Source organism: Arvicola amphibius, chromosome 15 (genome assembly GCF_903992535.2).
Source record: "Arvicola amphibius chromosome 15, mArvAmp1.2, whole genome shotgun sequence".
Classification (NCBI taxonomy): Eukaryota; Metazoa; Chordata; class Mammalia; order Rodentia; family Cricetidae; genus Arvicola; species Arvicola amphibius.
The window spans coordinates 40,033,417-40,049,261 of NC_052061.1; the positions used below are offsets into that span (position 1 = coordinate 40,033,417).

The 15,845-nt window shown below is 42.1% G+C and overlaps 1 protein-coding gene across 1 annotated transcript in view; it reads right to left on the minus strand.

The window, feature by feature from the left end:
* The window catches only part of Adamts18 (ADAM metallopeptidase with thrombospondin type 1 motif 18), a 132,537-nt gene that overhangs the window by 52,897 nt on the left and 63,795 nt on the right, over window positions 1-15,845 (minus strand). Inside the window, exons 9-11 of the mRNA XM_038313044.1 lie at window positions 14,242-14,379; window positions 11,325-11,478; window positions 1,655-1,750 (exon numbers count right to left, since the gene is read on the minus strand). Coding sequence (XP_038168972.1) covers window positions 1,655-1,750; window positions 11,325-11,478; window positions 14,242-14,379 — 388 coding nt within the window. The remainder of the gene's footprint in view (window positions 1-1,654; window positions 1,751-11,324; window positions 11,479-14,241; window positions 14,380-15,845) is intronic.

Consider the following 15,845-nt stretch of genomic DNA (forward strand, 5'->3'; position numbering starts at 1 on the left):
GAAGAGCTGTACTCACCAGGTTTCTAGAGCCCTTTCAAGCATTCAGGAATTGAAGGCTACTTTGCCTATGAGAACTTAGTAGGGCCATTCTGGCTTGCTTGGTCTTATAGGCACACAACTATAACACACATAGGAGAATCTATATTTCACAACTACATAGGGCTCATTTTGTTTCTTATAGACAAACAAATTACTAACTGAGGTGCCTTAATCTTAATCTAATTTCTTTTTTGGAAATGCATTTCTTTATATCTGCTTCAACCATTGAAGGAACATCTGGGCTGCTATGATCTCAGTATTCATCCTGGTCCTAGGTCAGACTGCTGGCAGACTGTCTTCCTCTGCCTTTGCAATCTGTGTAACAAATGGGAATTTACAGAAATCTACACATAGGTGCAAGTAACACAATGCATATATAAAATTCTATGTATAAAATGAAAATATTAAATATATACATATAATCTTATCTATCACACATATTCCTAGTGTTTCTCAACTATTCAATATGACTGACTAGCCGTGACTTGCTCTGTACATTTTAAAACGTGTTATTTATGTTATTAGGCAAGATCTTACTACCTGGCAGAGGCTGTCATGCAACTTGCTATGTAAGCTAGGCTGAACTCAAACTCATGGCATGCCTCCTGTCTCAGTCTTCTGAATCCTGGGATTACAGAATGAGCCCCAGGATCCTGCCCCAAAACTTTTTAACTCAGCATGTGACAGTATAGACCTAACTCTTTCTTGCACACGCATCTTGAGATGGAAGGGCTCAGCTTTCACCCGTTTTGGTGTCGTGTGTCTGCCCTCTGCCTCTATTTCCGTAGTCTCTCAGGTCTCTTCAATGTCAGCTCCAGGGTCCACTTGGTATATACTCTCGTTACCGTTCATTTGACATGAATATTGGATGGCAACCAATGCTGTTTCCTTTGGGTGGTAGCGGTTAGTGTTTCAAGAGGAAAGTTTGGAGAACAGTAAAAGCTGGCAGCTTCTGCTATGGGTTCTTGGAAGAACAGGACTGAGTTTTCAATTAGTCTCATCTCGACATCCTCAGAGAGACTCATCCTGATACTGGTACTCAATAGTCACCACGGAACTGAAATCACTTCAAATGACTAGTTCTGCTATTCAGATTAGGAGAGTTTTGAGAAAACAAATGACCAAGATCAACGAACCTGCACCATCTCATTCTATGTTCATGTTCTAGTGTGGATTTTCCAATGGACTTGCTAATTATACTTCATTTACTGCTATGCCAGACCCTCTTAGGAACAGGAAAGACAACAGAAATAAATGTGAAAATTTGTATGGACAGTCAATTCTGTTACTAATGGGAACACTCTGGGGTGTTCCCTGGGGCTCCCTGGGGCTCTTTCATAGAACGTGAAGTTTAGCCCGCAAGCATAGAGATGCTGAAGACCCAAGACCCCATCTATAGAAGAGAAACACAAGTAAAATATCTACATAAACGAATGAACTGGTCTATGTTGCAATTCTGTTTTGTAATCTCTGCTTGGTAAGGCTGGTTACTTTAAAGAGAAACCACAAAAAAAAAAAAAAAAAACTGAAGCCAAGGAAAATGTGCCCTTCTAAAGCCACTGCTCTATGACCTTCACACCATTCTAGAATTGCAGACTAGCAAGTGCACAGTTACCATACTCAAGCCACAAACGGTTCCTTCTGCTGCGGGCGTGAACTTGGTCTCACATCGGTGGCCCACGCGGTGGCACCAGAGTGATTTACAGATATCCTGAAAAGAGGGGGGAAGGGAGGGTGAGACTGGCAATGCACACACACACAAATGCTAACAGTCAAAGCTTTGGGTACGGCGCTTTATTTTGGGATGGATGCAATCAGACAAATTCCTCAAAGTACAGGCAAGTCAAGTTGGTAGCAGTAAAGCAATTTTTTTTTTTTTGTAGTAAGGAGATAAACAGGAAGTCTGTGGAGTCTGCGGGCTCGTGTGTATTTAGTGAAGGGGGGTAGCATCCTGGTAGTTAGTATCCAGATTACTGACTGTTTAGACTTAAATGGTAGGGGTATATGTGTGTGCGTGTGTGCATGTGTATGTGTATGTGCGTGTGTGTGTATGTGTGTGTGTGCTCAAGAGATCTGCTTTCTGATGATAGTAACAATAGCCTGGGTGACAGAACAGATCAAGAGAGGAATAAAGCAGATCTGACCCATCCATGTCCCTGAATGTTTTAGAACCCCTAGAAACTACAGGTTCCTTTTTCTTCTCTAATTCTCACTCTACAAGTTATCCAACTGTCACCTGACCCCCACCCTCCCAGAGGTGTTCTCAAGGAAAAATGACATGCTACATGGTCAGGGACCATCCAGCCTGGCACACACAGTTCTTGATATCTTTGTACTATTATCACCATCATTGGCACTTTCTTAGCCTCTTGACTTCCATCACTATGGCAACTTAATTCTGACATTAGACCTATGAGGTAATTTAAAGGATCAGGAGGCAGACTCTCAGCAAACAGAATCGGGGCTGTGAGCTATACGGGATTCCATATCAAAGAATTCCAGAGCTGAAGCAGTTATTGAGCAAGAGATGTGAGGAGTGTAGGTCAGACTGGAGGAGAAAGAGGTCTCCATAGAAACAGTGCAAGTCAATCTTATGGAAGGGCTAGAGGCATCTTTCATGCATTTGGGACAAAGGTCATCTTGCGAGTGAGGTTCTTCAATCCTAGTGTCAGTTCAAGCTATAACTTTGAAGACCAAATACGTTTCTTTTCTACAGCCAATGGAGAGCCACGACCCATACCTATAGCAGCCATCAAAATCAACCTGATACAGAGCAAAAAAGGGGGGGGGGAGACCATAAGAAAAATAGAAAAAGGAGTTGGGGAGGGTGGTCTAGACACGACAGCCAAAGCCAAGCCACAGGGCTGAGACAAGGGGCAGCTGGAGAAGAGCAGGCAAAACACAGGGATTCCAGAGTGAAATCAGACAGGCTGTACGGACATGTTATTTCCCCTGTGGTGAAGTGCAGAAGTCAAATGTAATTACAGCCGACGACATGCTTTAACGACCACAAAAACCCTCTGAGAAAACTCCCTTTCAAAGTAAACAAAGAGGGGAGCTTGCACTCTTTAGCGGGTACCTCCCTCTTTCCCCCCCGTCAGTATACCCCACTTTGTCTTATCTATAATTACCTGGACTTAAGTCATAATTTAAGAGAAAGAGAAATAACCACAGAGACCCAAAGGTCTCATGTTGCCTGGATATGATCCCCCACCTCAACAAGACCACATATTTAAGCAATGCTGGCTGTACTGGGTCCTGTCATTTGCTGACCCACGTTCTCTGGTTATATTCCACAAGACAAGTTCCTTCTAGTAAAATATGACATGTTGAAAATGCTAAACGCATCTGAAAACTCAAGTTCTATAGCGTATACACAGAGGAACTCTCATAGGGACTTCTAAAACTATACCACCATGTTGAGTTTACCTTCAAAATAGCTCCTAAATCTAAACAACATTTCCCACACCCATTGCTGCCACCCTGTTTCCAGCCACTTTTCAAGTGCCTTAATGTCATACCCTTTAACACAAGCCCAGATGATCTGTTTCCCTCCGTCCTTACCCAGTGAGTTCTCAACAGGGCACTACCTGATACAGTGGCCCAGAGGTGCATATGACTTTTGTCCTAGTCACAGCTCATGCTTTCAAGAGTCATATATGGTTTGTGGCTATCATCCTGAGTAACAGAAGATAGTCCCATCAATATAGAGAGCTCTGCTAGCCAGCATTATGAGCTTGAAGGATTCTTCCATATAAGTCAGTTACTTCATGTTACTTCTCTGTTCAAATCATGTGATGTTGTCTTGCTTGACTCAGGGTAAATGCAGAGTCCTTGGCTGCTTCCAAGTCAGTCACTGAATCCTCTTGATCCCTCTGGTCTCATTTCTTACAGGTCAACTCTTGCTGTTGTGGCCTCAATTTCTTTGACTGTGATAAAACTCCCAACCAAAAGCAACTTAGAGGAGGGAAGCTGAACTGAAAATAACAAGTCCACGTTTCAGTTCACCCTATCAGGACCTGGATGTAGCTAGTCGACATCACATCCATGATCAGATCAGGGTAAGAATCAGTGAATGGATAATTGTTTGCTTGCCCTCAAGCTGGCTTTATCCTCTCTCTCACATTCCCTGACTAGGAAATGGCACTTCCCACAGTGGGCTACATCTTCCTATATCATTTAACAATCAAGATAATACCCCACAAACATTGGATCTAGATAATTCCTTAAGACTCTCTTTCCCTTGGGATTCTAGGTTGTATCAAGTTGACAGATAAAGCTAACCAGCACACTTGCATACAGCTGTTTTATCAACACTGAGGCAGTATTCTGAAAGTGCCTCCAGATTGCTCCAAACACCAGCCTTTGCACATCTTGCTCTATCCACATCCCCAACAACCTGAATACTTAACAGTGGCTCATTTTCTTATTTCCTTCAAGCCTGCATAAAGTTCCCTTTGAGAACTAAATTGTGTGTGTGTATGTGTGTGTGTGTGTGTGTGTTGTTTGTGAGTTTGTGTTTGTACATGGCAGGGGCTTTACACATGCTAGGCAAATGCCCTACCACTCAGCAACATCTCAGTATTACTAATTAAAATTTAATCAGCTACCACCCAATCAACCTTCAACCTATTTATCCCAAAGTCACTTTGCCAATAATATATTTGTTTATAGTATTTCTCCATGTATCAACCTCCTTCCTAATACAGAGGCACTGCTCCAAGGACAGGGTCCCAGAAAGACTTCAATAAATATTTTCAACGAGTCAATATGTGAATCGAAATGACTGACTTTATAATTAGGAAACATTCTCACTGGTAGTAAGTAATCTGCAATTCTTAAGACAAGTTTTCAACTAAAATGTGCCAGTGGTGGTACACACCTTTAATCCCAGCACTCAGAAGTCAGAGGCAGGTGAGTTCGAAGGCAGCCTGGTCTATATAGTTTTAGGGAAGCTTGGCCCATACAGTAAGACTCTATCTCAAAAATGGTATTATACTCTGACAAAGAATTCTGGAAAACATAATGAAACTGGGCACTGCTGGAACACACTTCCAAGGAGGAGCACTTACCAAGCATGCACGAGGCTCTTTTCAATACTCAATCCAGTACTGAAAAGAAAAGAAATAAACAACAAAAATCCTACTCCCACCGCTAAGGGTTTCCACTATATTACTTGACTGAGTCCACAATTGTTCTCTCTGGTGTGCTAATGGGAAAAAGGAGACTCAGGAAATGTCAGATGAATACTCAACTACTCTCAGCAGTAAATCTCTCCTAAGCTAGACCTGAAACACCTTGTGTTTAATCTCACTACCCAAGCTTTTGAGGGGAAGCAGTAATTAAAAAGCAGCAACCAACAGACCATGTCATTGGCATCACTTTAAGAAGAAAGTTTGCTGAGGTATAATTTGCAATAATATGCACCTATATTGTAAGCATATGGTTCTCAAAGCTCCGACAAAATATATACACCATTGGAGACACTACCACCACAATTTTGGATAGTAGAATTATACCAAATGAACTCATGGCATTTTTTTTCAACATGTAGTTTTTAGTTCTCCATGTTTTTAATGAGTAGTTAGTTTTTTAATGAAATAAATGCATCCTTTTTTTCTAGTCATCATCTAACGGCCATTCTGAAGGTTGCCTCTAGTCTTTGACTCTTGTCAATGAAGCATTAGCTAAGAACACTACCAAATAAACCATTTTTGTACCAACTATCTCCTATGATTTCTGTCAGACAAAATACTTGAAAAGTATTTTCTGGATCCAAGGATTAAAATATGTTCATAAAGATATATAACTGTTTCTACATAAATCAGTGGTTATCTTTCTTCCATGTTGGAACAGTTCATTCAAAAATATACAATCAAGAATTCAACCTATGTTGACTCAGAAGTCTGGGCCTTATTGTTTTCTTTTCTATTAGTGCTCTATGTGTGATCTTAGGTTATTTAACTTCTATTTCCTTACTGTTGAGTTCAAGGGTGAACAATAAATAATGCCATGCATTTTCCACCAGTTGCTTAATGGAACCCTGGAGTCAGACAAAGAGAGACCTAGGAAAAAAACAAAATATAGGCTAAGAAGGATTGGAGTCTGACTGCAATCTGTGGCCCAAGTGGTCTGCTAACACAGTCTCTACAGTGTTAAACTAACTGCACCCTCTGTTTTGCAGATAGAGGGGAAAGCCAAAGTCTCTGTTGGAGGCAAGGTAGCTTTAGAAAACTGTTAGATAAATGTGCATCCTTTAGCCAAACAACACAAAGACAGGCAATGCTAGAAATGTCCTGTGATGTGCACACCCAGATGCCCGTGTGTCTGATATGCATGTTTAAATGGGGAGGGGCACCGTGTGTGCATATATACATTTAGAGGCCAGAAGTCAAGGATGGGTGTCTTCCTCCATCCACCTTATTAACTGAGACAAGGTCTCTTGCTGAAGCTGAAGTTCACTGGTTCTGCCACTTTACCCAAAGATCCCCTGTCCTGCCTTCTGAGCCTTGGGATAACAAGCTAGCTGCCATGCTCGACAACCTAGATTTCAAGTGGGTTCTGAGGATCCAACGCTGGTTCTCAAACTTTATCCACTGAGCCACCTCTCCAGCCTGAGTTGCTCTATCACACAAATCACCCATGCTTCCTCACGGGAAGGATGAGTGGGAGGAGGAGAGCAAAATCTACTCTCTGAAAACAGGAGTGTGTAAAACAGTGAACCGCAGCCATTGCTATGAGGCTAATAATTGATTGCAAAGGATCTACTGCTACATATGACTAATAGTTAAGTAGATTTTATACCAGCAGGAGCAAGGAATATGCATGGATGATTACAATGTGGAATCACAAGTTTATAATGGTGATACATAAGACAGAGCCCGGAGGAAGAATAGTTTAAATGTCCTTGGAGAGAAAGAGGTAACTCTTGGGCTATATCTTTAATGGTATAGAATGATTACAAGCTTGTTATCCAGAAGGCCACACAGTATTCTAGAATGGGAAATCCATAGATGACGCATGAGAAAGGAAATATTAAACAGAATATTTGAAGGTGAATAAGGACATAATATAACTGTGATGTAAGCTGGTGGAGAAAGGTGATAGAAACTGAAAGATGATATGATTTATTACAGGGCATTTGTGAGAAACTTCTAGAAACCTCCTACTTACTCTCTTCTCTTTAAACCCAATGTCAAATTCTTAGAGGAAACACTCCCATATCCTAATGCCTTCTGGGAGAAATTCTCTCTGAAACAATGGCCACTGAAGCATTCACTAGTATTCAAATATCTTCCCCTAAATTTCTATTTGGCTTTAAATTTCCTCAATTGGCCAATCAATATGATGCCTGAGCCCCGGCTACGTGACGGTAATGGGGGATACTGAGCCAAGAATCAACTCTGAGGTATTTCCTTTGTGCTGTTCATGGCTGGTGCAGGAAAGGTACCAGCGTGCAAACATCGACTGACTCCTGTGCCATGTTTCAGAACTCTCAACAAACACCATCAATTGGTTAGCCAGGGACTATTTCTTTTTAAGTGAATAGTCATTGAGGGAATGTTTTTCTCATCAGTTGCTAGGGAGATAAGTCTCTTTCAGGTCTGTCTAAATAGCATGGAACCCTACATCAGATTACTAATTCATTTTTGTGAATGCTGCTCTGCCCTGGGTGTGGTTTCAACCCCCAACAACCATATGTCTGGAACTTAGACTTCAGTGTGTCAGTGTTCAGAGGTGGAGTCGTTATCAAGTGGGGTCTAGGGGGAAGATTTTGGGTGAGTGAAGGAGTGCCCTTGACAGGGGTTACTGCGCAGCTGTTTCCTTCTAATTGAAACACTCCCTCCTGGAGGAAGGCTCCTAGGAGTCAGGAAGTCCAGGAAACTCATACATCTCTGGAAGCTCTATAGGCCCTTTTCCAAGGTTACACAGGCAGTAACCAATTACCGAGGGGGATTCTTCAACTGTCCAAGCTGCCTCCAAGTTGCTCAGAGACTTCCAGGAATGGGGTGCAGCTTTCCCAAGAAAACACCCATGCTAGGTGGGAAGTTGTGTAATGCTCTTGTTTCTGAGCCCTCCATGCACCTGTAGGGAAACCTCAGAAACTCGTTGCTTCACTAAGCTAGACGTGGGTGGAATGGTCTCTTTGATCTGTTGCTAGTGCCATAGTTGAGGGAGGGGGCAGAGAAATGTGTTTATGTCTCCCCAGGAAATGTCACACAGCAGTGATTAAGGTATTTCTCCTGCCAACTCTGTTTAGTTCACATGTGAGTTGGGGCAGGATAAAACCGCCCCAGGGACTGGCTCTACTACCTCTCTTTCTTGCAGAGAGATTATTTTCTCTCATGTATTTTCTAGCCATGGACATCATCCACACTGTGATACAGTTAGGAAGAGTCTCACTGGAGTTGGTCCACATCAGAGCAACACCCATGAGCCACCCTGTAATTGCCACCTAAAGCAAGCTCTCTTTCTCCAGATGCAGCTTTGCTTCAGAACATTTGTTACAGCATTCAGACTGACCGCACAAACACTGTGGGGGAGGAACAGTGTGATTTGCTAGGCAAAGGACATTTGAGTCCGGGAGAAGAGGGAGAGTGGGCACACGTGAAAGAATGCTCTCAGACACCTCTGCCTCTATGAAGACGTCCAGTACACTGGGGGCCGTGCTGAATGGGAAAGGGAGAGATCAAGAGGACCTCTCATGTGCACAAGAATGCGACTAGACCCAGAGAACAGTCCTCACAAATTAGCTGGGGAGGAACTATTACCTTCTCCTTACAGATGTGGACACGTAGGTCAAGGGAGGCCGAATCATTTGTTTAAGAATCTATCTAGGCAAAGTTGGAATAAGACTATTTGTTTAAGAATCTATCTAGGCAAAGTTGGAATAAGACTTTAACCCCAGGTCTGCCTACCTCCCAAAGGCAGAGAGTATGTGCATGTGTGTATATAAGTGTGTGTTTGCGTGTGAGCGTCGGTCCTTCTAGAGAAGTGGTCAGACCCCCTAAGATCTAGAGTTACAGGAAGTTCTAAGGAGTCAGTGTAGAGTTGGGAACTGAACTCAGGTCCTCTGGAAAAGCAGGACACACTTTTACCCCGAGCCGATTCTCCAGCCCTGCGTGTGTGCTTTTACCTACCATGTAAGCTTGCCTTTCTAGGAGGAATGACAGGGAGAAAAGTTCTTGAAGATTGAAGGGAAACAGCAGAAAGAGAAAAATAAAGACAGCACAATAAAGACCTTAAAGATAAATTTAAAAAAAAATAAAAATGGGATTTCATTGCTTAGAAAATCCTTTTTTGTTGTTGCTACTGTTAGAACACAGTAGCGTACTATTGTGACCATCAGGGATGGGGCCATGACTCTGATTATAAACAAGATGAGGAAAATACCAAAAGCTAGTTCACAGGGAAAACAAGTCCACACTCAGGAGCCATCAATCTATCTCACCTTCCCATCCATCGGCATCTTAAACCATCTCTCTATTAGCCCAGACTCCCCAGCTCCCCTCCCAGACTCCCAGACATCCCTCCCTGCACCGCCGTTCATCATTTCAGGTCTTTCCACTTGGAATTTTCAGTTCCCTTCACTATGCTTTCCAGGGTCAACCAAGGCTGAGATACCATCTTTTAAAAATATGATGTGGCACCAGAAAATGATTAAGGCGGGGTACTGACACCCTTCTCACTGCCTGACACAGAACAGGCATGATCCCGGTGGAAGGGGACTCACTCAGGAACTCCTCTGTATTTCTAAAGGAAGCCATGCTTATTACTAGCTCTGTATGTACAATGTGCGCAGATTCGATGATGGAGAAAGCTAGCGATCTCAGAATGAAGTGGTCGAAGGGCATGCTCAGGAGATTCTACTCAGTGAATGGGCGATTCTACCCAATGCTGAGTCTTTAACAGGCAAACTGAAAGAGCTGCATGTTTGCTCGCTTAGGAAACAACTATAATACTTAATGTAAATCCCATGTGGTGTGAAGGATATGCCCAAAGAGTGTAGCTGGGGATTAGCTTTTTAATAGTAATGCTTGCAGTTATATTAACTTATGGCTCCATATCAAGCCTATGACTGGATATCATTCCTCAAGAATGGACCCTTATTTTATAGGTGAGCTGACTTCCTGAAAGGCTGTGTGTGCTTACAACTACAGAGACACCACACAAGTCACGACAGTGGCTGTTGGACTGTTAGGTGAAGGGAAACCGGTATCCAACAAAGGAGAGGCAGAGGCTTAACTTCCACGTGGGTGATTTGTCTTGTTTAGATTTCATCATTTGAGAGTTCTGTGGCTTTAGGCAAGCTGGATACCTTCTCTGGGATGTAGGTGAAAGGGGGGCAATAACTTTTACTTCAAAGTGTTTTTGAAGATGGAGGTCAAATACAATAAATCTTGCCGTGGAATGTCTCATGTAGGACAGAGGGTCATGCAGAAACTGCTGGGAATGGTGGTGCCGGAAGTTAGGACGGCAGCGTTGCTGCTGCTACTAATGCGGGTGATGGAGAAGGAGCAATAGGGGGCAAAGGGGGACGAGGGGACGAGGTGGAAGAAGCGGAAGTGGGGGGAAGCTACTAACTTTCCTATCGCCCATGGGTCCAAGTATCTAAGACTTCAACATTTTCCACTGGACGCCTGGAATGAATGAACTTTAAAATTATGGGACATTTTATTGATGTTGGGACTGCAATGCTGTCAGGAATGTATCTCTTGAAAGAGTGCAACCAGGCCTATCTTATTTCTGTATATTGGAGCTTTGTATTTTCTCACTTATCTGGGCTGTAATCTTACTTCCAGGAGTCAATGTAGAAAGCATACTAAGACTATAAAAGGGACTGTCAACTTTCTGCTATTAAGTGGAGTGTCTCCAGCAATAGTTGTCTTACACAATGAAGGGCACATGGTGCTTATTGATGTAATGGTGACTGTGAGCTCATCACTTTAAAAGCACAGCAAGACAACAAAAACCGTGTTTAGCAGGAGCGAGCATTCTCAGCTTTGCTTCAAGGAATAAAGCCTGCATGTAAGAAGGGGGGAATTTTCTTCCAAGGGCGCAGACAACTGGTATTTAAACCAGGCATGCAGAGTCTATGGGGGATAAGCCTGGATAAGTCATTGACAGGAAAATTACCACTTAATTATCATGCCAAACAAATGACATTTTAGAGATAACCCAGATGCTAACCTTTGGCCTCAGCAAACCAAATGTTTATCCTTTTGGTAGGTACACAGGCACATGGCACATCCTTAATGCAAGTTAGAAATCACGAGGAAACATACCTTCATAACCCCAAGGCTGCACAGCTTGGCTTTGGCTCCAAATTGCCACTTACACTGTGTGTCGGCATCATAAATCTGTCCTGGGAGTTTGTCCGGATATTTATACTGTCCTGTTTGCTTGGGCTCATCCACCAGACAGCCAGCCTGTGGTGTACTGCATTGATAACACATCCTTATTAACAGCCCTGTTCATCTGCGACCTTTCCATTTAAAAACTGCACCTCAGTGAGTGCAGTCATGCAAAGAAACATAGAATGTGCTTAGAGAAACAGGCATGTGTTTAGAGTTTAAAAAGTACATTTTATTGCAAAGAGTGAGTCCTGCCTAAAAAGGCTGGAATGCATACAGTCATAAAGGGTTTTATAGGGGGCTGGAAGTTCTGGCCATCTAACCAATGTGCATTAGGATTGGGTGGGAGATGGGAAGTGTAAATATAAGAAAGATCTCCCTTCCAGAGTCTCATTCAACAACACTGGGCGTTTTTACCGAGAGCCTACTGTTGGGCAAACATTAGCTTCAGGAATTAAAGCACAAACTAGGCTGTGTACAGAGAATATCTGTCCTCATGGGGTTTTCTTAAAGACAGGACCAAGAAGAAATAAAGATGTCCTCTGCCTCAAATAAGCTTTATGAACAAAGTCATATCCAAAAAGAATCAGAAGGTTCTAGGTGTGCTGTTCCAGGCCTAGAATCCTAGCACTTAGGACGTAGAAGCAGGGGCTTGGAGTTCACAGTCATCCTTTACCACATGAGACGCTCATGGGCAGTCGAGGTACATGCAGGAAAGCACCCCATAAAATAAACTTTAGAATCTGGGCATAAGGCAGAAAAGTTTCCCTAAGGGGTGCCTGGAAGTAAAATGTGTTGAGAACATGGTATGAATATTTATAAAAAAAATCACCTTAAGCCGGGCGGTGGTGGCGCACGCCTTTAATCCCAGCACTCGGGAGGCAGAGGCAGGCGGATCTCTGAGTTCGAGGCCAGCCTGGTCTACAAGAGCTAGTTCCAGGACAGGCTCTAGAAACTACAGGGAAACCCTGTCTCGAAAAACCAAAAAAAAAAAAAAAAATCACCTTACCCCATTTACTTATATAATCAAACAGTACCACCCCTGAGAGGTTAATTAGTGTGTGATATTAAATGCAATTTTGAGGCCATACATGGAGGTACTATCAACCATGCATCCATAATGACTTTATATAATTCTTGTAAACCTCTTTAATGATGATGACTCCCATAAGGATTGCTACATGGCTCAAACAAGAAAGCGTAATGTCCTTAACACAACAGAGAAGGTAATGGCAATTGCTGCTGTGGCGATTATTCCACCCAAAGCCCTGAACTGCAGCAACCTCATGAACATAAAGTTAATCCGCATGGAGTTAACCTCGATTTATAAAACGTATTGATTCCATTCTTACATGAAGTAGAAAAGACATTGTCAACCCTAAACAATGAATCTAAAATTAATACAAAAATATATGGGGGCATGGCTTATGATAAATTAACAAACATCTATCAGTTTCTTTTTACTATACTTTAGGCATCAGTCAGCTTTATAGGCTCACATTTAATCTTCCCTCTTGATTAATGTTGATAATTCTGTGAACATTTCCAACTAATATACTGTATTAAAGGTATGAACATATTAGGAACATCAATTTGCAATGAAACTTCCACTAATATCTGGTCAAAGGGAACAATAAGAACCCAAGAGTCCATGTGTGAGTCAACATGGACTAAAAAGACATAGATACATACATGTCATTAAGAATAGAGTTCTTTTTTAAAGATTTTATTGTTATTTTTTACTTAAGTGTATGTGTCTCTGTTTATAGGTACTTGCACAGGTCAGAAAAGGATGTAAGGTCCCATAGAACTGGAGCAGCAGGTATTTGTGAGCCACCCAACATGGCTGTAGAGAACCAAATTCAGGTCCTCAGCTAGAGCAACAATCATTCTCAATTACTGAGCCATCTCTCCAGCCCTAGGTTCATCCTTAAAATTTAAACCAAACACTGGGCTCTCGTAAGCTCTACAAGCTGGTTGGTTAGATTAAAAATAATTACTCACAGTAAAAAACTATACATCTAGGAGTCTTAGAAGTTAAAATGGAGATAACTTATGAATCTTAGACCTTGACATCAGAATGGATTTAGGTATAAATCTTACACCTACAGTTTCACAACTGTTATACTTTATGCACAGCCGACCTCTCAAAGACTCAGCTACAACTCTAGACTGGATATAGAAATAGGATTGCTGAGAGGATAAAGATACATATACATATATATATATATATATATATATATATATATGTTATATTAATTTGTGTGTGCCTGTGGGTATGCATTGCATGTATGCATTCACAAGGATGCTACAATATGAGTGTGTATTTCAGAGGACAACTTAAAGAGTCAGTGTGGTCTGGGGGGTTCCCCTAGGCTGGAGTTCATGTAGTCATGACAGCAGGTACCTTTCCCTATGGGCCATCTTGCCAGCCTAGTGAGGTAGTATGTAGAGGGAATCTAGCACTGTAATAGGTCTTCAGTAGATTTTCAACAATAATATATCATTATAACTACCAATGGCATCATAATAGGAATGTTATCTGTTGTTTGGTTCATTTGATTTTTGTGGTACTAGAGGTTAAAGCTGGTGTTTCATGCATGCTAGGCAGGCACTCTGCTGATGAGCAATATCTGTAGGCTTCCTTTCTACTTTTTATTTCTCAGGCCAGCCCTGAACTTACTCTGTAGTCCAGGTAGACCATGACCTTTCAGGCATTCTGTCTCCGCCTCCCAAATAGTCACAATGACTAGCCCATCCCATCAGGCCTGGCTTAGATATTTGTTTTCAAACCTATTTAACACTGCTACAGAATGGGGCACAATCCCCAGGATTTTATCCATCTTACCTGAGGAATTTCTTGAGATACTGTCGGCTGCAGGAAGACCATGAAAACACCCCATTGTTTCCAGTCAGTGTGGGTGACATGATGTTGCCTTCTGCCTTCCTGCAGGGGTTGCCTTCCCCATCGTGAACCATGCCGAAGCTGAAAGGCAAAGGAAAACCGCCTTCTGAAAGCCCACGTTCCAGGTTAGCCCCAGAAAAAAATCTGAGGCCGGGCGGTGGTGGTGCATGCCTTTAATCCCAGCACTCGGGAGGCAGAGGCAGGCGGATCTCTGAGTTCGAGGCCAGCCTGGTCTACAAGAGCTAGTTCCAGGACAGGCTCTAGAAACTACAGGGAAACCCTGTCTTGAAAAACAAAACAAAAAAAAAAAACCCAAAAAAGAAAAAAATCTGAAAAATGATGTGGGATTCCCCTCTGTATGCTCTGAATACCATTGGTTAATAAAGAAACTGTCTTGAGCCTATAGCAGAGCAGGACAGAATAGATCTAGGCAGAGAAAACTAAACTGCATGCTGAGAGAAGGAAGGCAGAGTTAGGAGAAGCCATGTAGCCCCACCAGAGACAGACGCTGAAACTTTACCCAATAAGCCACAGCCTCGTGGTGATACACAGATTAATGGAGATGGGTTAAATTAAGATATAAGAGTTAGCAAATAAGTAGCTAGAACTAATGCGCCAAGCAATTATTTAAATAATATAGTTTCTGTGTGATTATTTTGGGAGTCTGGGTGGCTGGGAAATGAACAAGTGGCCTCCTACTACAAAAAAAAAAAAAAAAAATACACCGAGACTCAGCAGACCCAGGTGGGAGACAAGAGTCGGCAACCAAACAAGTTACGAAAACCTACTGCAAATTTTCTGCTGAAAAACCGGAAAAATACTAAAGACTTTGTTATTTATTAGCCACAAAATCAAAGCAAGGTTTATCTGCTCTGTCTGCAAAGCCTAGGAAATCTTGGTCAAGATTTCTCTGGTTGGGCCAGTTAGACGGCGTAGCAGCTAAAGATATGCGGGGTCAGACTTGACTGCTTGAGTTCAATCCATGGAAAGTACATGATGGAAGGAAAAAACTTACTACTAGAGAACACACACACAAACACACACACACACACACACACACAAACACACACACAAATAAATAATAAATAAATGTTTAAAAAAATTCTCAACTACCCTAAATATTAGATGGCCAATTTTTAAAAATTTAGAACAGCCGATTTCTTTTCCTATCACCCGCCAGTCCTGGAGCTATGGCTCAGAAGTTGAGAGTAAGAAGGAGGTAGGTGCACGGAGAAGGTAGTTCTAAGGCCGATATTGATATTTATTATAAAGCTGGCCTGATATAAATCTTCCTTCCAGTGTTAAACAGCCAGTTAGCTAAACTCCTTAATTCCGATTACAACTGAATACCTTCATAAAAAATAAAGATCTTTACAAGGTGATGATAAAAACCCTGTTCAAAACATATGACATGAAACCCGACTTCCTGGAGCTCAGCCTGCTACAGTGCACTGGAAACAATTTCTGGGCACCGTTCTTTCCATGACATCAGAACAGTTCCTTTTCAGAAAAACAAGCATTAAGGATCTCTTTTTAAACATATTGTG